At 47.3% G+C, this 22,843-nt stretch overlaps 8 protein-coding genes across 8 annotated transcripts; 4 read left to right on the forward strand and 4 right to left on the reverse strand.

Moving 5' to 3' along the window:
* Positions 1–950: 950 nt before the first annotated feature.
* On the reverse strand, positions 951–1,421 carry ANOM_007631 (uncharacterized protein; the record flags this gene model as incomplete). Its single annotated transcript, XM_015552887.1, has 1 exon — positions 951–1,421. One exon carries the CDS (start codon positions 1,419–1,421, stop codon positions 951–953), a length of 471 nt encoding a protein of 156 aa, XP_015404774.1.
* A 1,259-nt stretch (positions 1,422–2,680) lies between these two features.
* On the forward strand, positions 2,681–3,215 carry ANOM_007632 (uncharacterized protein; the record flags this gene model as incomplete). The annotated part of the gene is made up of 3 exons (XM_015552888.1): positions 2,681–3,033; positions 3,083–3,157; positions 3,206–3,215. The coding sequence occupies 3 exons, from the start codon at positions 2,681–2,683 to the stop codon at positions 3,213–3,215; spliced, it is 438 nt and encodes a 145-aa protein (XP_015404775.1).
* A 1,676-nt stretch (positions 3,216–4,891) lies between these two features.
* Positions 4,892–7,680, forward strand: ANOM_007633 (Het-C domain-containing protein; the record flags this gene model as incomplete). Its single annotated transcript, XM_015552889.1, has 5 exons — positions 4,892–4,988; positions 5,051–5,198; positions 5,251–5,409; positions 5,466–7,029; positions 7,072–7,680. 5 exons carry the CDS (start codon positions 4,892–4,894, stop codon positions 7,678–7,680), a joined length of 2,577 nt encoding a protein of 858 aa, XP_015404787.1.
* Positions 7,681–8,174: 494 nt separating this feature from the next.
* ANOM_007634 (D-mandelate dehydrogenase-like dehydrogenase) lies at positions 8,175–9,307 on the reverse strand (the record flags this gene model as incomplete). The annotated part of the gene is made up of 3 exons (XM_015552890.1): positions 8,175–8,587; positions 8,646–8,724; positions 8,777–9,307. 3 exons carry the CDS (start codon positions 9,305–9,307, stop codon positions 8,175–8,177), a joined length of 1,023 nt encoding a protein of 340 aa, XP_015404784.1.
* A 1,321-nt stretch (positions 9,308–10,628) lies between these two features.
* Positions 10,629–14,342, forward strand: ANOM_007635 (uncharacterized protein; the record flags this gene model as incomplete). The annotated part of the gene is made up of 13 exons (XM_015552891.1): positions 10,629–11,489; positions 11,554–12,047; positions 12,095–12,150; positions 12,207–12,385; positions 12,444–12,589; positions 12,658–12,684; positions 12,749–13,109; positions 13,155–13,239; positions 13,293–13,351; positions 13,408–13,624; positions 13,676–13,793; positions 13,855–13,946; positions 14,020–14,342. 13 exons carry the CDS (start codon positions 10,629–10,631, stop codon positions 14,340–14,342), a joined length of 3,018 nt encoding a protein of 1,005 aa, XP_015404783.1.
* Positions 14,343–14,554: 212 nt separating this feature from the next.
* On the reverse strand, positions 14,555–15,741 carry ANOM_007636 (ketopantoate reductase family protein; the record flags this gene model as incomplete). Its single annotated transcript, XM_015552892.1, has 3 exons — positions 14,555–14,737; positions 14,811–15,460; positions 15,546–15,741. The coding sequence occupies 3 exons, from the start codon at positions 15,739–15,741 to the stop codon at positions 14,555–14,557; spliced, it is 1,029 nt and encodes a 342-aa protein (XP_015404786.1).
* A 3,774-nt stretch (positions 15,742–19,515) lies between these two features.
* On the forward strand, positions 19,516–20,562 carry ANOM_007637 (sterol desaturase family protein; the record flags this gene model as incomplete). The annotated part of the gene is made up of 1 exon (XM_015552893.1): positions 19,516–20,562. The coding sequence occupies one exon, from the start codon at positions 19,516–19,518 to the stop codon at positions 20,560–20,562; it is 1,047 nt and encodes a 348-aa protein (XP_015404785.1).
* Positions 20,563–21,194: 632 nt separating this feature from the next.
* ANOM_007638 (putative TRAF-like signal transducer) lies at positions 21,195–22,735 on the reverse strand (the record flags this gene model as incomplete). Its single annotated transcript, XM_015552894.1, has 2 exons — positions 21,195–22,022; positions 22,081–22,735. Coding segments are annotated over 2 exons (1,365 nt in total), but the record flags the coding sequence as incomplete, so codon positions are not given.
* Positions 22,736–22,843: the final 108 nt, after the last annotated feature.

Genomic DNA, 22,843 nt, shown 5'->3' on the forward strand with positions numbered 1-22,843 from the left:
GGGCGTCGAGGTGGGGGGTTGATTGGACGGTCATTTTTTTTTTCTTTCTTTTCCTTTTCTTACTTGGTATACTCGAGTAGATGTTATTGTGTTGGTATGTACGGGGTAGAATACCGAAATTCAGTTGATTGAGGAGACGTGGGGAAGGGGAGAAAAAAAAATATAATCGGGAAAAGCTGGAGAAGATTCAAATTTTTATACGTGAAGATAACTCAACAATGGATTTGTGTAGCATTTGACGGCCATACAACTTCATTCTATTACCCAACAATGTAGTATACGGAATGCTACGTCGGGAACAAGCCCCATACTACCCAGATTCCATGATCATCGGGGGCTCGTTTATATTTCTTGTTCATTCGGCGATGACTCGGATCGGATTACCCCGCGGCTGCCCCAATTGATAGAGAATAAAGCGGGGTTTTTTGCGCGTGTTCGCCAAGTTCCACTCAAAAGTTACACTGCGGCCGTGGATGGTTACATACGCGCGTGGCATGATCATGGATGGACTTACCTATTACTTTCTAGCGAGAATTGAAGAGGATTCCGATTATCTTGATTAATATATCAAGGAGTCAGGGTTTCCATTGCTCCGGATAATTGCATTCTTAAGCTCCGAGGCTTGTTCCAGGGTCTAATCCTAATTGGGTATAGTGTTTTGTAACCCTGGAAAAAAGCAGCGGGTAATATTAATTAATAAATATAACATTGAAGAAATCCATACTACTAGTAGTATTTGATGTCCCCTGAAACAACCCTTGTAGATGTCAAGGAAAAGCTTCGATCAATCGTCTTTCTCTCTTATCAGGTCGTATCTAGGTCAAATTGCGGTCGGACTTTTCTTCACAATGTCCGACGGCACTCCTGAATGGACCCACTAATCTGAGAAATCCACAATCTCCAGGAGCATGCCTGTCATTCAACGAAAACCTCTGCTGTACTAAGCCTTGTCACTCACTTGGGAGATCACTTGTCATCCATGGCTCTGTGTCCGCAGGGCTATGAATATGAGGGAAACCCTCAGGCACCATCCTATCGAAAGCCTCCGCCGACACCCCCATAGTAGCAGCCATGCTAGCTTTGGACCGCCTGTGAGCTTCATCTCCGGCGTGTATATTCTTGTAATACTCCAACGTGCGAACCAATTCTGTCCTGGAGAACTCTTCAGAGTAGTCATTGAATCTCACATCAGATGACCTAACCACCGCAACATCGCCATGAATGTCTCCGTTGAAGCATCGACTCATAATCGGGTTCCTCGGTGTTTCTGTCTTCTCATACTGCTGGTAAACATGATAATGCCAACGATCAACAGGTTTGTGCGAGTAGAATTTGCCGGGTTCGAGAATGCCGCCCCATTTGGTTCTTCTCTTTAACTCCTTCAGTTCGGCGGACCATTCACCGTATGAGCCCAGGGGCATCGGTTCGATATAGTCTGCATCGGTGGGTTTCTCTTTCGTTGGATCAGTGGGAGCGGCGCGGATGAGGAAACAGTTGTACTTCTTCGCCCCCGTGCATGCCTTTTTGTGTATTTTCCAATGGTCTTTCTGACATGCTGGAGAGCAGTATGCTGCTAGTTTGTAACCGGTGCAGCGGCGCGTGCCTGGGTTTCCGCAGCTCGGAGAGGAGCAGCTCGACGTCTATTTTTGGTCCGTCATTATCGTGGTATCCTGTCGATACAGTTGAATAGCTTCTACTTGGCTCGAAGGTGCAATGACTGGATTTTGGGAGAGATAACTTTTTTAGACGGTGAAGAGCTGACAACAACAAAACGAAGCTGGACGTGGTACGCGGATTCCATCACAGCCACTCCTCATCAAGTCCATTTACCGCATAGTATTAAACTGTATCGCTATCGCTCTGAAATAAGATATTATAAAAAAGGTTTAGAATATAGATATTGTATATATTCCTTCATATAAGTTACTGTATATTATAGAGAAATGCACATTGTGTATAAATTATATAGTGTTTATAGTAATCTCTTGAGTATAAACATAGAAATACAAAATATTCAGAATCGCTACTAGAATTCTGCAATTTCTGCTGGCAGAAATCGATAAGGATCTGTTGTTGTAATCCACCGCAGGGCTGCATCTCCATACAACGTGTAAGACAGATTCACCATCCTATAGTATTACCTTAACCCAAATACTTAAAAATAATCCAGTATGATTATTTGTTCCCCCTTTTTTTCTTCTTCTCTTGCCAGACCACTCGCAGTAAATAATATTCACAAGCTCCACTAAAGTAAATACTAAATAGTAAAGATCATGTCAGCTCTGTCACTACATAAGAGAACTGGCCCTTGGTAACTATGCAATAAGAATGATGTAACTTCATTTTTGTTCAAACTAGACCTTCGTTTCCCTTCTCCTCTCCTCTCTTTCTCCTTTCTTCGCCTATCTCTCAATCTCTCTGTTCACAAATACCTGAAACTTATAGCAGCCCAAAATAGAGACAGAGCTTTTTGATGAGAGCTGGATTGGAAAAGTCATTTCCTTTACCGACCCCAACGCTCGTTGGCGCCTGACTGAAAAGTTGCGCGATAAGAACGACCAGTTCAGTGCAGGCGAAATAAATGACTTCCCGGATGCTGTCAGTGGCGCTTACGGAACCTTCGAATGTGAAAATGTGGATTGTCAAACTGAATTAGCTATCACGAGAATTGCCATGCAGTATGATCATCCCCTCCACCATTCTACTTGGCCTTTTGCTCACAATTTTAAGAGTTCCACATGCAGGCGCGAATCCGAATAGTTTCGCTCGCCAGGCATCCCATAACCTTCCCTCCTGTGGACAGCTTATGTTAGATGCTTACGGTACCTTCCGGACAAAGGAGTGCGAATCAGCTGCACGTCTTTTACATATGAAAAGAGGATTGCAAGACCACACAGGTATGCTTCCAGGTGGGTCTATTCTCTATCTCCTTATCGAAAAAGCCCCAGGAAAGCAGTTAGATTCTGCTGGGTTCTGGGATCTACGGCGCCGGGAGCGTGATAAAATCCGACAGACCTTCAAAGCTGCATGGGAGTAAGTGATCATTCTCCATACATGAAGGAAACATACTAATTCGTTCAAGGGAATGTGTTGCCAAGGGGTTTCGACCCTACGGAGATGTGTCGGGTTTATTTTGGGATAGTTCCTCGGACAAGATGTCGGTTTCCTTTCTTTATTTTATCGGTTACAAGACTGACAACTCAAGTACCATTTAGAATTTTATGACAGCCGCTCCAACCGAGCCTATTACCGAATGGTCGCATGTCGAATGGATTGCTTGGGGTTTAGCAAAGGCGCCTGCTGGGTATCGCTGGTGGACAGAACCCAAGAAGGACCCCGATATAAGAAAATGGACTCTTTGACTTGGAGGCATGGTAGGCCTACTGGTAGAAGGAGTGTTCAGTTGTAGAATCATGGATGGGGGACTAACTCTGACATTAGTTAACTAACTATCACTAGCTACCAACTGCTCCAGATTCCTAATAAGAATAAGTGAAAATAAAGCCAAGTAGAATATTATAGATCCTGCTATTTGGTATCTACAGCATGTAGTATAATGTGACAAGATACTTATTTACAAGAGACAAATAGCAATTGTATAAATGTAATTATATCAGTACGGCATAGCAATACTCTTACTGCAAGCAGAGATACAGGATATCTGTACTACTAAGAATTCCATATGGCTACTCTACTGATGGAGGAGACTGTACGGAGTAGTAGCAGCTCCAATAACTATGGTTATACCCTTGGAAGGGGTGGCGCAATGAGGGGCAGACAAAGGATCAATGGCAAAACCCCCTTACCAGAACTATACGGGCAGTATGGAAGCAAAGAGAAACGAAAATAGCAGGAATCGAGCCAAAGCTGAAGCATGGTACGTAGTAGACATGTCTTTTGAGGGCTGAGTTCAGGTACACGGAAGTATGAAGGATATAGCCGAGGATCGCTTGGTCCCAAGTCAAAGCACATCGACCCCATGCATATCATTGCTGCTATTTGATGATTATGAGTCAATTCCAATCGATCGGGTTCCACTTTCCATCTTCCGTGGATGAAGATCCACGAGCAGTGACCAATATGTGATGTTGAAGATCGTAGACTAAGAAACGTTGATGGTCGGTTATTTCGATAAATACGCTAATGTATGGTTTGCTGCCATGGTATCAACTGAACTCTGTAACATCGTATTCAACTGTTTATTTACGATGATTTCTGTATGGTATGATAGATACGGTGGTTCGGGCTGAATTACCCCTCCGCTTGGTCCCTCGTCAAGGGCCTCAAGGCTACTAAGGGTGGTGCCACTCGATTAGCCCCATATACCAAGGAGCTACCGAGAAGAGGTCTTTTTAGAGGGCTTTAGTGCCCCATACTTATCCTTGGTACTTCGGAGTATTTTCGTTCACATTAAAAAAAACACTCGGCCCAGCCGTAATACGGACCCGAAAGAGTCCTTAGCGTATAGTACACAGTACAGAGCTTCTGCACGGATCGTCAGCCTCACAAAGCTCAGCCAGCCTCTAATTCCATAGTGAACCCTCAATGGTTATCTGATGCTGGTGGCGGGGCTCTGAAATCATCAGGAAGGACAATCTTCTACTTAGGCGGTGTCGCTCTGCCGTGTCTTGTAGATCAGAACTAGCCAAAAAACCAAGAAATTTTTCCTTGCTTAAAGCTGTAAATTATTTTCGTAGAGCTGGCCTTTACCTTTTCTTCTCGTTCATTCTTTCCCAAAACTTGGGAAAACAAAGACTTTCTTTCAGCTGTCTATGTCTCCTGACGCCAAGCGCTTAAACCTTATCTTCTTCTCTCCTCCTTATTTACCCCTCCACAGATATTTTTCCTTCGACTTCAGAACATCAACTAAAGACCTGCAGCCATATTGACCATGGCGTCAGGGATGAATATGGGCTTCAATGCCCTCCTCATTTTATGTCTTGTGCTCGTCGTGCTTCCCTCTCAAGTCCATGCATTTGGCGCGGGCAGTATGTGTGACCTTGGCTTTGTTGGTTTCCCCAAAATTAGACTCGGCTGCTGATACGATTAGATATCGCGTCGATCTCCACCGTCGAGGGCAAGAATTGGCGCCATGGTGATATTGAAGATATGCTCAAGACTGTCGCCTTTATCAAAGGCCACAAGTGGACCTCCACCATGATGAAGCGCGTCTACTTTGGCAACTGGTTGCGTGATTAGTGGGTCTCATCTCTTACGAAGCTATCTGCTGCACGCGCTGACCCTCTATAGCTCCCAGGCGATGGACGTCGGCACCCTTAAGAGTGTCCAAGCTGACACTATCCGAATCCTCGTCTGGATCCTGTCTTTCATGACTTTCGGTTATGCGACGGCCGAGTTTGAGGTCACCTCTGACAGGCTGGGAACTTATCGTCCCGAGGAGCATATTGAGTTCGTCCTTCTCTCTATTCATATGAAGTTGCATATGGCTAATGCTTATTTACAAGCAACCCAAAGGATTATGCCGACAACCAAGATGCACGCCAGTACGATTCTCGGCTGCGTGGCCCGGTGCGTCAAGTTGAGCTCGACATCGATCCCGATACCGGTATGAAGAACTATATCGCCAACGAACGAGGAGACTGGTCCACGAGTTCTGGGTATGTCAAATATAGTTTGGCTCGCAGTATCCATTACGGAAGACTGTATACCAAGAATAGAAACGAGGAGGACCTGTGCGAAGCTTTGCGGTGCCTCGGTCAAGGACTCCATACTCTTGAGGACTTTGCAGCACACACGAACTACTGCGAACTCGCGCTTCGTGAGATGGGCTTCCGTAATGTATTCCCGCACACCGGCACGCGGACTGAGATGAACGTTCGGGGTCACCGTGTTTACCCTCTCGTAACTGGCACATTCGGTATGGTTGATTTCTTCCATTCCATGCTTGGAGAAGCGACCGATCATTTCACCCAGTCGGAGGTTAATGAAATGGATATTGCGCTGGGAGATGCACAGACAAATACATCTTCCGGCTCTGCTGGCGCGTTGACAGCACTGCTCGGCAAGGTTCCTGGCACGAAGGATCTTGTTAACGAAGCTGAGGAGCTCAGACGTCGCTCAGACGAGCAAGAATCATTAAACAAGCGTGGCGGTCATCGTTCAGGCTATTCAACCCGCGGATCTGCTCGGTCCTTTGACGACTTCGACTCAGGCAGCAGCCGAGGCTTTGGAGGTGAACAAAGCAGGGCTGCCAGAGCTGATGACTCCAATCAGAGTTCCTCGGGTGGCTTGCCCGGGCTGCCAGATTTTGATGCAAAAAAGACAATTGATCAAATATACCCTATTCTGCAATTCAGAGATAATGTCGTGCGGAAGCTCTCATCCATCATCGAGAACATCCCTGGTCTGGAAACCCTGGTCGAGACGATCACTGAAACCTTGACCGTTTTTGTCATGTCTCTCTTGGCGCCCTTCGTTCGTCCCATCATCAACGCCGCCTCCAAGCAGCTCCAGACTGGCTCCTCTAGTGTCATTAATGCTTCTGGTGAACACCAGTATGAACCGTGGACTGACCCTCACTGCACCGACCCTACCCACTCCTTGCTGTCCAAGGATCACTTCTCCAATATCCTCAATGAGCCAGCTGGTCAAGTCGCTTCTGCCATTCTTAAATATGTCGCGCCTCGTGTCCTGTACGCTTGGGAGAACACCAACATCTCTGAGCGACAGGTTTCGGACGATTGCCTCAAAGTATTCCATCACCCCGCTCTGAGGGATATGCGCAATGAAGCACATCGGACTATGTACGAAGCAGTCGAATCTTGGGTGCAGTCTAGGTCGGATCGCGGCTCCAAGCTTAACGATGTTCTCAGTGCCGAGGGTGTGAAGGCAGGAAAGAATCAAACAGGAGAGGGCGGCCACTCCCATGGGCACGGCCATAGTCACAGTCATGCACCTCAGCAGTCACATAATCACTCAGGGCAGTCACAGTACCGCCCACCCCAACAGCAACAACAACAACAAAGCTCGGCTAACCCCCTCGGCGAACTTTCTAGCTTCCCATCCCAGGTATCTCCAAGCTTAGCAGCGCTTTATCTAGCTTTGGGCTAGGTGGTTCTTCGAGGAGTGACGAGACTTCGCAGCAGACTACACCCCCACCTGAGCCTCAGCATCATCATCATCATCAACAACAACAGCAGCAGCAGCAGCATCAGTCTTACCATGAGCTATCTCATCAACGCCAAGACTATGAATCTCGCCACCAAGGCTACCAGTCGCATCACTCCGGGGGCGATCACAGCAGCTACCAGAGTCGCCATCACAGTCATGAAGGTGGAAAAAGTGCGGACTACTACAACGAATCATCGTCCAGTCATAGATATGGTGATTACTCCGAATCTCAAGGACACAACCAACGTCGCCACGACAGCAGTCATCAGAATCATGGCTATGATCAAGGTTACGATTCTGGATATAACCAAGGTTCCAGGCAAGATTCCAGGCAAGGCCACGGACAAGGTTACGGACAAAGCTATGACTCTGAATATAACCAAGGTTCCAGGCATGATTCTAGGCAAGGCCACGGACAAGGTTACGGGCAAGGATATGACTCTGAATATAACCGAGGTTCCAGGCAAGATTCCAGGCAAAGCCACGGGCAAGGTTATGGCGGTGGATATAGCTCAGGTGGCTCTCGTTGGTGATCTGAATCATGAATAATGCTATGTCTTGCTTTTCCTGTACAATTTGGGGCTGGTGAGTGTAGGAGCAGGGGTATGTGTAAAAGCATGCAGTGGTCAGCTTTGTGATTGAATCAGGGTTATGAACAGAGCCAGATTGTGGGTTCATGAGAATGCCCATATTTTTTTTTTTTGCTATTTTCTTATCCCACGCTGAACAATAAAATCCAATTATTATTAGCCAGAGGTTGAACCGATCCTGCAGAAGACGAGCGACGAAGGTAATGAAATCCCTACCACAATCATCTGCTGATCTTGTAGCACAGGCCTTTAACCAAAGGTGATATGTATACGGTAAGTACAGGATTTCAACAGAATAATAAAAAGGATGGATGTCAAGTTTCCACTGCATGGAATCCCTGCGAGGTGATCGTTGAGAGAGAAGTTCTACATGGATACTAATAGCAGGACAACTTAATAAAATGCCAACTGTAGCACAGAGTTCCTGTCTCTTCAATGTGTCCTCTCTCAGAACTAGTCTTGCCGTTGCTCTGGAATCGGTGTGAGCAGCTTGTCATAATTCAAGGCATTATCTATGTTCCGCAGAGTCAATAACTCCATTTCACACTTGGTTTCACGTGTTGTCGTCCCAATATGAGGTAGAATCATAACTCTGTTGTCGTGGAGCAGGCCCGGGTGGACAACCGGCTCATTTTCAAAGACATCCAATCCAGCAGAAGCAATCTTACCTGTTTGCAAGGCCTCTACCAAGGCTGCTTCATCAAGTAACGAGCCTCTTGCTGTATTGATAATGACCACGTCATCCTTCATCTTCTCGAACTCGGCTTTCGAGATGATATGTCGAGTCTTTTCTGTAGCTGGTAAATTAAGACTGATGATATCAGAATATCGCAGAAGTTCATCAAACGTCACATATTTGCTGTCCCCTGTTTCTGACTCAGTCTAATGTACTGCTGAAGATTAAGAAGGGGCATGTACCCCTACCTTCTTTATCTCTAGGGAGCTTGGAACGGTTATGGTAGATAATATTCAACCCGAACGCACGAGCCCGATGCGCAATAGCCTACAAGCATATAAGCCAGCAGCAACAACGTGTAGCTAGTCAATAAACCCACCTGTCCAATAGCACCCATCCCCAAAATCCCTAGTACTTTGCCCCCAGGGTCACGGCCTAGAGGCGTATCACCTTTCCATTGTCCTTTCCTAATATATACTAATGGTATCATAGCCTGGCGCAACGCACCCAACATCAAGAACATGGCCACATCGGCCGTGGCTTCCGCAACGACCTTTGGAGTATTAGAAATCTGTATACCTCTTTCGGTACAAGCTTTTATATCCATCCCATCATATCCTGCACCATTGAGACAGATAAACCTCAATGTCGATGGCAGGGTGCGAATAAGATCCTTGTCGAATGGCCCGGTCTCGAGTGTTGAATTTGTTCGGTAAAGTGCTGCAACCCCATCCCATGTTCCGGATTGACAGTTCTGTAAAAATTGCTGGCGGTTGCCTGTGAACTCATATGTTCTGTATTTGATTTGCAGTTTGGACCATTCACTCTTGCAATGGTGGAGTTTGCCGATCAAGAGTATACTTGGTTTTGGTGGGATTGATGTTGCTATGTGTTTGGTGATACTTGCCATTTCTTTTTCTATATCTTGCCCTCTGGGATATGGTTCTATACATGGTCAAAGACGAGGGTTAGACATCTTCCATGCGATGTAAATACTAGCTCTTCTTGCTAATAGTATGGCGTTATGGCGTTCGACGGAGTTGTCGGCGAAAGTTGCCGAGGCCGAGACCAACATGACTGTAGTGTCCTAGGCTAACTGAGTATATCGTGACAAACTAATTATGCTGATATATAATTCCTTTTTCATTTTCTCGTCATTTTCTTTTCTCATCTGGTTAAAATTCAGGCACAGATGTCCACACCTAATCCATATTGACCAGGGAAGGCTTTCCAGTTACCATTCCAACAGAAATAGCAGTAATATGCTCCATCATTCATTCGCTCTCCTGGGCCCTTTGCTAGACTAGTGAAAACAGCATCTTGGTCTATTGTTACAAACTGTATAGCTCTAGTTACACCGATCATCCATGTAATATCATGTGCAGCAAGAGTATGCCTTTCGCAGGGCTGACATCGGGCCGGGCCGCTACGAACAGCGCAGGCTATTGGGGTAGACAAAGGTACGGTGTAGAAATTCCTATAAATATAGTAAATAACCGCGCTATGTTTCAATTATCTTCGATGCATTGGTTTTCTGCATTTTCATTTGGGCAGTACCCTTGCGTGATGCACGTCATCCACAGCAGTGCCTACCCGATTGTGGTGATAAAAATACACTCCAATCAGAAAGAGTACAGGAATCTTCATAAATCTGTATTTGATTCAGTGCATAATCGCATTGTGAATTTATGTACGTAAAAAGGATAATGGCCAGCCGTGCCAGCAGCTCCTTCCTATAATGAATGCGGCGCAGTGACTTTGCATGAGATCCAGTATCTTTTAGCGCCCTCAGCATTCCCGACCATCATTTTCCAAAGACACCATCTACCATTTGTCCTAGACTGCCTGGGGTCTCTTAACAAGCCATAGCCTATCATCTGTAACCACAATTGTTTCAGTAGGCAAGGCTGTGATCTACATTCTGAAAGGATGGCCAATCCTCAAATCGTCATCTGTTACAACTGCTGTACACGTGCAAGACTCCCAATATGGCGAGGCTTTTAACTCTGCTAAAATAGATGCTAAAATAGCGCTTGACAAGGGTAACGAGGCTATGTTGCCCTTCGCAGTCTACCTTGTGGTGCGGGGAATCCCCATGGTACTGGACAAGGCAGCCTTGTGGCTATTTAAGATCCCATACAGTCTCATATATTCTGTTCCCATCTTCTGCAAATTCTCACATCACACCGATAGTTACGACAAAGAAGCCAAAATTAACTGTCTTTGATCTAATGACACGGTCTTATATTTTCAGGGGGACTTCACCCCAAGGTTCCAATTTTTCTGCCCTAGACTCCAACTCCAGAGCTATTATACCTTCTGTGGAAGTTGCAGCAGGCGAAGACCCTCTTTCATCAGTACAAGATGGACATACATCTTCTGCGTCTGACTCTGGAGACTCCAGTCACCGCGGTTACACTCCAAGCCAGAGCACGGCGACTCCTCGTTACCGTGAAAATCTAAGCTTGGGTGTCACAGAGCCTTTGCGGACGTTGAATCTCCAAGAAACTCCTACATCGCATCGAACACCCTCGTGGAGGCATGATGGTCGGCGACAAAGTGCTGGGTTGTCCCCAGGCAGATCCACATCCACGTACGGGCGTTTGTTCAATGCTACGCCGGAGCCCTCGCCAGAGCCATCACGCGTACAGTCTACCTTGAATTGCGATTCAACCGTTGATGGTTTAGCCAGCGATTTAGAGGATTCTCATTTGAACGATGATGGGCCTCTGAGTGATGATAGTGACCAATTGAGTGAGATCGAAAACGAGGACGACGCAACTGACAGTGATAACTCTTCCTTGTACAATGTGCGACGCGAGCGCTTACCTCGTGCCCCTATATACAATGCCGACTTACAGGAAATCCTCCGAGGCATCAAGAGTCAATTGTCAGCCCTCCAAAATGATATAGACCGATTCCCATTGTCTCGTGACCGTGATTCGGAGCTCTTCCAACTGCGCGAGAAGGTGCGCATGTTGAACGAACTCGAATGTCCCGAGACGCGCACGGTGGGGTTCATCGGCAACTCCGGAGTCGGCAAGAGTAGACTGATAAACTCGCTCCTAGATCAAGAAGGCCTCGCCCGTTCAGTAGGTCCACATTTCCTGGAAAGAGATGGTTCATATCGAGAATATACTGACACCGTATGCATAGAGTGGTGATGGTTCCGCATGTACCTCGGTAGTTACTGAGTTTCGACACATGGATGCGCGCCATCCAGATCGTTACACCATTGAAATTGACTACATGGATGAAGAAGAAGTGAAAGAATTGCTAGAGGAGCTCGTTCAGAGCTTCAGGATGTACTACACCGATCTCTACCGCGAAGTGACTAGTATAGAAGAGCAGGAGAGAATCCGTGACCGGTCAACCAGAGCGTGGAGCACATTGAACTCACTTTTTAGAGATCAACCGGAGCTTACACACGAGTTTCTTTCCGACCAGACTGACGATGCATTATCTAGAATATTGGAACAGCTTGGAGATTGGGCAGCTCAGTCATGTACGCGCCGCCCTGGGGGTGCAGCGCTTCAGCACACCATTATTCCGAGTAATGTCCAAGAATGTAGATCACAGCTTGATATGCTTACAATGGATCCACGCGATGAGAGTGAGGTTGCCATCTGGCCCTTCATTAAACTGATCAGGTATGTATGATTTGTGTAATTCTACTTTATTTGGCTAACATTTGTAGGGTGTACCTACGATCACCTGTCTTGAGAACAGGACTGGTACTGGCTGACTTGCCTGGTTCGTCCCCTGATTCCTACACTTCGAATTCCCTATACACTAATACCAAAAACTAGGCTTCCGTGACCTGAACTTCGCAAGAGTTCGGGCGACGGAAAAGTACCTCAGACATTCTTGTAACGAGGTTTTCGTCGTGACGACAATTTCCCGGTGTGTTTCCGACCAGAGTATTGAGGAAATAAAGAGACGCTGCACCCAAGAACAACCATTGCGTATAGTGTGCACACGCAGCGAAGTATGGCCATCTTATGTTGATATGCCGTTACTGGAGATCGAGTGCTTACTTGACTCAGGAAGTAAATGCAAGCGAAACGGCTCGCGACTGCCGTGACCTTACAGCGCAAATCGAGCAGCTACAGAACAGGCTTAGGCATATTAACAGGCGGCTTGCGAGGGAACGAAGTTATAGGCAGAGATACAGTGAGATACTTCGGCTCATGTGAGATCTTGTCTTGCCTTGCACCTGTGCGCGTACTGTTTCTCCAATACTGACGTGAGTCAATGTAGGGAAAATCAGGAAGACGCAAGGCTTGAGTACGTTATAAATTTAAAAAGAGATATAAAGAGAAAGATAAAGTCATCACTAATGTTCTTATAGGCTTGACCGGTTCTTGGTTGAGGGCCGGAATCTGAGGGTCACAAATCAGTTACATCAAAACCACGGTGAAGTCCGGGTCTTTTGCATCAGTAACGAATGGTATTCCCAGTACCGCCAGGATGCAAACAGACACGCCGACACCTATATCGGGCTCAGCGGTATCCCAGAACTTCGTCGTTATTGTCAACTGGTCCCAGCAGACGCTCAGTTTCGTTTTACGGCTGCGTTTATAAAGCATCGCGTTCCGGCTGTTGTGAGATCCGTGAGGCAATGGGTTCTTGCTGGCTCAGATGATGTAACTGTAGAACGAGCCGTTGCACTTCGGCAAGTATTACGGGATGTGGAGAACGTCTTTCGCGAGGTATGAGCATCATATGCGAAACTGCTCCCAGCTGACATAGAGTAGCGGCTTATCCTTCGAAATTCAGAAGTTCGAGACTTTCCAAGAAGACTTGAAGATCGGTTTCACGACGACATTCTCAGCGTGACATGTGAGTATTCTGTCATAAGATCGATCAGTACATTGACTAACATCATACTGTAGATGAGCGCTTCCCCGTATGGAAATCCAGCGCATTACAAACTAGCAGGACCTGGGAAAGCGTCAGTCTATGAGTTACCAATTAACATCACCACTAATGGAGTCTGACGTATCGCAGTGGCATCATATGACCTACTCCGCTTTCTGTCGAAAGTATGGAACGCATTCTACCGGTGCTGTTAAATATCGCTCTTGGAATGAGGAATTGCTGGAAGGCATGCAAACTGACCTCGAAGAACGCTGGGAATCCATAGAACGGTGGGTCTATATGCAGAAATCTACATTAGGAGAGGCTGTGAGAAGAACATTTGAGGAGAACAAAGCCCAGATAGAGGGTATGCGGCACCAACCCACCTCTAGCTGAATGTGCCACTAACCCACCCTAGATATAATGCATCTAGCTCCCCTGGCGCTGGAAAACTTCATCGAGAATATGGACGACTGGGAGAACTGCGTGGTCGCGGCTATTAGCCAGTCTCTAAATCAATTACGTCATGAACTAAGGTAAATCTATCGCTCTCCTGCTGGATATGCAAGCACCATGAATTAACCTTAGTGTGCACAGTCGAGTAGAAACAGACACTCTCCATGGCCACGATAGCTCCTATATTGCAGGTTTAATGCGACCTGTATATAACAAATGCAACAGTGAATCAGGTAAGAAGACTTTCTTGTTGATTCAATCTTGTTTTATCTGTTATATATACGGAAGCAGGCTAATATTTAATAGGCGCAGGGTCTGATTCTCGAAAGAAAATGCTGATGCGTAGCCACCTCACGAACTCGAACCTTTTCCCAAATCTCACCAATATCAGCGAAGCCCAATTCCGAGCTAGTGTCAGAGAAATTTGCCAGGAAATGAGGCGCATGGTAGGTGAGCAGGTAGGCAATATATGTGATGATCTCCACAGTATCATTGCGGAAGAGGGTGAGGTTACTGAGGCAAGGAGGTTTCCTGAAATGGCGAGAACGCTGCAGCTTAAGGTTGATACAGCTCAGGCGACCCTCGAGCGTGCACAGAGGATTGTGGACGAGTTGGAGAACGCACCATAAGAATGTATAGCATTTCGGGTGGTGTTGAGTAGATATTGGAGAGTTGGGTCTATCTTTCCTAGTTTCGATCAGAATGTCATCTATATCCAGAAGCTCAAGCAAAGTGTCTCTAGTTCGGTTGGAAATATTGATTTTATGTGAAATTATTGATGCCAATGCTAAGTTTGATGTCTATACTTGAAGCAATATAGAGCTTACCTATCTTGCTAGTTTTACGAATCTGCTACAGACCCACCCTGAGCTGGTATCTCAATCAGCCCCCTCTGCTCCTTCGTCTTCCACTGAACGCCCTTCAACAAATTATACAATACAGATAGAGTAGGCATAGCCACTCCATTAGCACGACCAACCCGAAGGGGTTCTCCAACGATACTCTCGACCTCAATAAGATTCCCCTATCAGAACCGTCAGCAAAACAAACCCATGTCAACATCCAACTCCCCAACCATAAAAAGAGAATCAACAAACCTTCCAAACATCCTCCAGCATACTCGGAGGCAAATACATAGTCACCGGATAAGCCCCAATAACCTCCTCACAAACCTCCGCCGGCAAATCCACCCCAACAGACCCAGCCGCCGCGCGAATCTCCTCCATCGCAGGCCTAACAAGCATCTCCACCGCATCCCCCGCAAGGCGAATACGCCCGGTATCCAGACCCGTAAGCGCACAAATCGAATTCAAGCACGCATTAAAAACCAACTTCCTCCAGCGACTATACGCCACATCGAGTCCCAGAATACACTTCGTCTTCCCAGCCGCCGAATACAAGCCCACGAAGCGCTCCGCGGCCGCGACTTCAACAGCACAATCTAAATTCGGATTCCGAAACGCACCAATGACCAAATCATCCGCAGAGCCATGCTCGATCACCCCCGGCGCAACCTCATGCGAGTCAATCATGCTTATTCCCGAGAGGACGATGTTCTCCGGGAAGGCCGCGAAATAGGGCTTTTCGATATTCAGTCCGTTTTGGATCAGCACGATCACAGTGTGTCCCGGCGTTACGGCCGGCTGGATCAGATCGGCTGTGAGTGGGGCACAATCGGCGATTACTTTCGTGGTGCAGACTATGTAATCATATTTTGGGGCAGTCTTCTCCGGGATGCGGTTTGTTACTGGGGTTCAGATGATATGGTCAGCGGGGATATATGGAATTGTCACTGGGTTGTTGGGCTGGCTGTGTTGGTGGGTACGACGTACTGGTGGTAGGCTTCCATCCTTTTAGGTTCCCGTGGTCGCAGGATGTGATGCTGAAGCCATTCGATGCTACGGCTTGGTAGTTGGAGCGTAGGACGGCGGTTACTTGGGCGAGGTTTCCGGCTTCTAGGTTTAGGGCCGCGATGGTGCCCACGCCGCCGCTGCCGATTAGGAGGATGTTGGCTTTTGTGTTTGACATTGTTTCTTCCTGTTGGTTGGGGTTTGTCTATGGTGTTTGTTTGAGGGGCTTGGTGGGATTTGGTGGTGAGGGGATGTACGGATGTATCGTATCTCCAACTTGGTGTGGGGAAATTGATTAAGCATTAGGTACTTAGTGGGTGATTCAATAGGCTAAAGTATGGCGAGCAGCGGGGACAACACAGGGCTTGAGATTATGGGATTAATCATATTTAACGTTATAAGCGTAATTACGTAGAGGGCGTCAATTACTATCAATTCACTTAAATAATATGATGTGAGGTCTTGAAGTGCCAGTAAATAGGTGTTGTCTATCCGAATGATTGTAGTTGATTAGCCAACAATCTGAAGATCCTAGGGATATTTAACATCCTGAACTTTCTTGAGACAGATCCAAAATTTAAATGGAAGGCCAGTTGGAATCTTCTCAATTTATATAAGATCCATAGTAGCTCGCACAAATCACTGTTTTGTATAACAGATCACATCATTGGATAGCACCACTACTGCCTGGGTTGGATTTCAAGACGCAATTTTCATCCTCATTCCATGGCGTTTCTGCAAGTCCCTTCAAAACACATCCCGCAAGGACTTCCACTACTTCGTCAGATTTCTCAGCGAGATGGACTAAACTCGAACCTCAATGCCGGGAAGTGATCCGACAGGGATCTCATCTGTAGATCTCTGCAGACTGCTCGGTATTGTGTGTAGTGAGCCCAAGAAATCTAATTCACGGTGCTTGACTTGTTCTAGTACAATTCTATATGCCAATTGTAGCATGGTAGACATTAGACTGCTAAGATAGCTAGGGACTGTGCGAATTTATATATCTGTTTTACACTACAACACACCCAGAAGATGAAATATCTGACTTCAAACCCCCTACTTTAATGGACATTTAAAGTGTAGCTGAAATATCGCTCGGTAAAAGGAACATCGTCTTCACCTCCAAACCTGAGCCTTCCATGTCCTCTGATACCCTGTGCGTGGATTAGGGCTGCAGGGTATTTGTTATTAGCCACTTCTCATATATCAATTTAGGGCTCCCTGCCTTCAACAGAAGCCGGGCTAGCTCAATCGGTAGAGCGTGAGACTCTTAGTCGTCACGGTATCTCAAGGTTGCGGGTTCGACCCCCGCGTTCGGCTTTCCTTTTTGCTCCAGCATATGTTATTGTGACTCTTTTTTTTCTGGGATCAAATTCTGATCTCAAGGTGTTGAAACATCAAGGGTTCGGTTCAGACGCTCATTGGCTGGTCGGTGTGGGGCGGATCCTGCAAGCGGGCAGACGGCATGAACCCCATCAAAAACTTATGCAGCCCTATTCAGTATGCAGAACTAATCTCCATTGGAAGAACTCCCTTCCTCAATGTCGTTTTTGAGAAGCGTCCGATACATACCGCTTTGCATACTAGGCGTATGTGTCTAATGTTTCTATAAGTACGTCCTCGTATTAACTGAAGTCTCTACTGATTAGAGATTTCGTAGACCGTTGACCTTGTCTGAGACAATGATAATCTGCCTTCTACACGACGAGAGTTCACAAGAACTTCAATGGTTTCTTACATAGGCCTGTATAAACCTATTAAACTATCTGCATCTACTCAAGGCTCTTAATGAGCGCCAGAAGTTTACATTTTCCATGTCACTCAAGGAGGACCCCAGGCTCCGGAAGCAGGGTATTATTCATATGGAATGCCCGCATCACCTCGGATGATAAGAATCGCGGGGCTCAGTACCTGCTTCTCCCCAAAGCAAGGGCTTTCGCGCGAGCGAGCACCGGAAGAGCATCTACTGTGGGTCAAGAGGATGAAACGGATGATTTTCGTCCCAACAGATATTGATTGACTAGATCCCTGCTACTAGGCACTGTATTTCCTTGTTAAGGTGGCGTCATGCCGCTGGATCAGCATCATGATCAATAAGAATTTTCTCGCATCTTGCGTCATATGCTGAGGATTTTACTGCTGACGTATATCCAGCCGATTCATTCCTATGCTGAACGTGACTGGGGTGTCATTGCAGAGGAGTAGCCAAGTACACGTCAGATGATACAAGTTAGCTTCTACAGAGTCATATACAACTCTCAGATTACTTACGTCTGCTCCAGCTGATAGATTATGTTCAGCTCTATCAATGTTCAGTTTCTTCAATGTAGAAAGGTGGTTGTACAATTCCGAAGACCGATGTGCAAAAAAGAGAGACTTTGGTTTGTGACCAAAGTCCTTGAACAGCTCACGATGAGGGGTACATCTTAGAGATGGAAGTTAGTAGAATGAGAATGACCTGCAAGTCCATGTACTTTTCGCCCGATACGCAGGCCCAGTGAGTCATTGCCATATGTATTATTCCCTTGATTGCTAAACCTGGTGCCTAGTACTAACCTATTAGGCTATGACACGTCAAGCAAGATCGTACACTACATGTGAACGTGTAATGCTACTGGTCGTATTAGTTGCCGGAATGGAATGCGTCTTGTATGCCAGGTCTACGCATATCGCTGACTGTGCAATATGGCCAGGGCGTAGTACACAAATCATTCCTCCAGCGAGATGTATGGTGATTCTGCTAATAGCACAACATATCTCCTTGGTGGAATCAACATCTCTAGTGATACCTGGAAAACGAGTACTCTTAGATTTGCTCTACAAGGGTCCTTGAAAGACTATTTTGATGTTGTTCAAAGTTGTAAGACAATCGTGTCCCAGGGGCCACCGCAGTCTACCTCTTCTTTGTACTACTTTCTATAAGAACTGCCGAGAGGTGTAGGATCTTTTGATAAAGGAAGTATTCCCTCCTCTTTCTTTTTACCATTACTCATATTGTAGGTAAATGAAACACCAAACTACTCTCTCTACATTTGGCAATTTGCGTCACAAGCGTGATGGTCATAAATCTTGTCAGCCACCAAGCCAATTCCTTGCAGATAATGAGGAATGACCACTCAAAGCAACTTAAAGAAATGGTGGGCATTAAATTGAGATTGGCTTACTCAGGGCTACGCTTGACTTTTTCTATTACGAAATGGGACACTTTTCTCCGGCCCATGGAGGAGACTGATTGCATGATGATATTGGACCGAAATGCCTAGGCTCCCAAGTTTTGAGCCATCTACGAAGACTCATTTCATTTTATTTGGTCTTGTTTCGACCACCCCGGAGTAGTAGTATCGACCCAATGACCACAGAAGTGTAGCTTAGATCTTGGACTGGGAACCCACCCCGGAGTCGCCTATCAGCAAGCTCTCGCAACCCATTCCCAAGTTGGAATAGGATCCCCCGCACAACGGCAAAACCCCATCCCCATAGAACACAATGCCGAACAACAACAACCAGCTTTCTACGCCCCCAAAATAACTCTGCCTGACCAGAAAAAATACCTAAATGTAGTCCGACTGACTCAATATCCGAGACCCCGAGGCATGCCTGCGCGGGAAGTCATGTCAACTGGGGGTTCCTTCACATGCGAACCATAGTTGACTACCCATCTGGGGCTCTAGTTTGATGGGCCCTCACTCCTGTGGCCCATTCAGGGGCCACATCTCTCTTTTGTTGGGAAACAAAGATCTACAGATGATGATCTACACTCCAGTATTTTCCATTCTGCACTGCCAAATAGCCTCTTTTCTTCCTTCACTTTCACATGTAGAACCACACTCCCTACCGGTGGCCCCCTCTAGCGACAACGATATAAAATAATGGCTCCTCCCTCGCCAACCCTCCCCAGAAGAGGGCGGCCGTATCCAAGAGACACAGACTAAGGTCAATATCAGCGAAAATGGCTACCCAGCCCAACCCCAAGGACTCAATGAAGTCCACCTGGCGCACCGCCAGCCGCGACGAATGGAACATCAACCACTGGGCCATCGAGCTGCTTAACGTGCACCCAACCGAGCTCAACAAGGAAATCCCCGTGCACCAAAAGGACGAAAAAGTCCCCTACCTCACGCAATGGTCTCTGAACCTCTGGGTCCTCTTCTACGGCTCGCTGCCCCTCCTCATGCACCAAGTCTACACCACCTTCACCGGCCACAACCTGGGCCCAATAGCCGTGTTCAACTTCTACTTCTTCGCCTTCAACGCCGTCGTGATCTTCGAAGTGCACATCCTCCGCCGTCTGGGCCACATCTACGGCTTCCTGGACGGCGATAAGCACGAACGCGACGGCGTCCCGGACGTGGGCATCGGCAAGGTCGTCACGTCGCTGTACAAGACGACAGGCTCGCGCATCGCCCTGGCCACCTACCTCACCTACAACGTCAACCAGCTGCCCTCGCAGCTGAACTGGGCCATGCTGCCGCTGCAGATCGGGCTCTACGGCATCGTGCTCGACTTCTGGTTCTACTGGTACCACCGGCTCATGCACGACGTCAGCTTCCTGTGGAAATTCCACCGCACCCACCACCTCACCAAGCACCCCAACCCCCTCCTGGCCGCCTACGCAGACCACGAGCAGGAGTTCTTCGACATGGTCGGCGTCCCCATGGCCACCTACTTCACGCTCAGGCTCATGGGCCTCCCCCTCGGCTTCTACGACTGGTGGCTCTGCCACCAGTACATCGCCTTCACCGAGGTGCTGGGCCACAGCGGCCTGCGCTTGCATTCAACCGGCGCGTCCACCATGACCCTGCTACTCGAGTTCTTCGGTGCCGAGATCGTCATCGAAGACCATGACCTCCATCATCGCAAGGGCTGGCGCAAGAGCCATAACTACGGGAAGCAGACAAGACTCTGGGACCGCATTTTTGGGACCTGTCACGACCGCGTCGAGGGCACGAAGGATAATATTGATTATGTGAATTCGGTCAATATGCCGTTGTTTTGATGCTTGTGTGTTTTGTTTCATGCGGGTGAAAGCTATGCAGGGGAGACTTGATACGTGTTTCGGAGACGCTGAAACAAGGATGATCGGAGTCTCTTACGGTTCATTTGGAAGGTCGAAGCGGAGTTGGAAGGAAATGTGGAGAAGGGAAGAAAAGAAAGAAAAAAAAAGAAAGATAAAGCGCGGCGTTGCCCATGGACGGGTGAACTGCTGTCCTACATTTATATGCCCCTGTACGAATCTTGACTATATACCCTCCTTATTACAGTATAGAATTTATACACTGTTTGTCCTTGTCATCAGTTGAACTAAGAAGTTGACCTTTCTTAAATGATGGTTGCACAAAAATATTAGATATACATGAGATAGCACAAAGTCTGTTAAGTATTCTATATTAAGAAGATGAAACAGTAGGCCTGGCAGCACAGCGGGGTTAGTACAGACCAGTACCAACAACTATCACCGGAATATCACAAGGCTATCTATAGGCTACAGTACACTCGAATGTGGACGCTGGGTATCAGAAAGTCAGTCGAGAAAAACATACAGCGCCATCCCTTCAGACCTATTCTGGAAAGGAGCAAAGCAGATATCATTATTCGTTGAGTCGATGTATAGTGCGCACACGCACTCTATCAAAGTTTGGTCCCTTCGCGTCCGCTGTCGCTGAGTCTTCGGGGCCGAAGAAAGCCCGGAGATGGTGCAGCAGCATTGCTTGGTCCTGACGCCGAGGAGCCTAGCTGCCCGGCTCGTGTTTCATTGCCGTTATTGCTGCTGGTACGAACCCCTGTCCGTTGGCCCTGGCCCTGGTGGATGCGAGGGTTCATGAGCCATTGCACCTGCATTCGAATGCTGCTCACAGCAGCGTTCGTATGGGCCATATCCTCTTTTAATCGAAGGCACTCGTTCATGATCGCCATGCTAGCGCGAGCATCTAGATCCGTGATTGCATGTGATAACTGTCCAACTTCTTCTCGAAGAGACTCATGGAGAGCGAGAAGGTAGGTAGTCGCATTAGATGAGGCGTTAGAATTGTCATATTGTTCATTTGCCGTGTCAGATGGGTTCGACGGTCTTGTCTGACTAGTAGCCTCAGCCGGTATGTCTGCATTCCGTGCAGACATGACGCGAGACGATTCGACAAGAGTAGACCGAATGCTCGCAAGTCCATCCTCGAAGATCTCATTGCGCTGTTGGAGATGACGGATGGTCAACTCCATAGAATCAAGTCGAGCATTCTGAGCTTCAAAGTAAGGGCCCATGGTTATCAACGGGCAATTCTGCTCATGCACTACTAGCTCCGCTCGTTTAACTTTGACGGGACACCCGTACTTGGATGCTGCGCAGCTATGGATCGCCTCTGGACATGCATCTATGTGTTCCCTCAAAGCCTTGCGGAATACCGTAGTCTCACAGTCAGGACATGTAGTTTTCAAGCTCGGGCATAGTTCCTGAACATGCTCCTGCAGTTGAAAGCCTTCGTTAGTCACGGCCTGGTTGGCAACGGTATATCAGACGCACCTGATAATCTTGTTCCATGATCTCCTCATCACAGCGTGAGCATTTATGAAGCTCATGCATGCATTTGTTTTCTGCGCTCAGGTCCTTCTTTCGAGTCTTCTTCGTACAGAAGACATCGGGACAATCCAGAAGTCTGTAGCCGCAATATTTGTCCACATGGGACTGAATATGGCCTCTTGGAACGACTTCCTCGCAGCCTTCAGCCTCAAAAGGGCACTTTACCCGTATATCGTCGCACATATTGACCAAGAATCGAGGGACGTTAAGGTAGACCCCTCTTGCTGGCGCTCGACAGGTAGGGCATTTGAACTCGTCTCGACCGGTCGCAAACGTGGTGATAGCAGTGTTCAAACATTTCTGGCAGAACACATGATCGCATTGCAATCTCACTGGGCGTATGTATGGACAGTGGCATATTGCACACATGAGATGATCGTCATACTGGGAAACATAGTCCAAAGAGCGGAGGTCGACAATCTCATCAAGGTCGCTGCTCGGCTCCATCGCAAGAAACTCGTCGATATTCATCTTGCCCAAGTGCGCTCGGTTCGCAGTGCGCCAGATTTATATTTTTCAAAGGCCCTCAGCCTTGTCGTACAAGTAACAATCAATGTAGGGGGCGATCGAGAACGGATCGTCTTTCGAGTTGCCGAAGGGATACCAGGATGAAACAATAGCGCCGAGAGGCACGCATGAGGGGTTACACGGTGGCTGAAGCCCGCTAGGAATGTGTTGACTTGGCGGACGATAGCGACAAATTTCG

Source organism: Aspergillus nomiae, assembly GCF_001204775.2.
Source record: "Aspergillus nomiae NRRL 13137 chromosome Unknown contig00242, whole genome shotgun sequence".
In the NCBI taxonomy this organism is placed as follows: Eukaryota; Fungi; Ascomycota; class Eurotiomycetes; order Eurotiales; family Aspergillaceae; genus Aspergillus; species Aspergillus nomiae.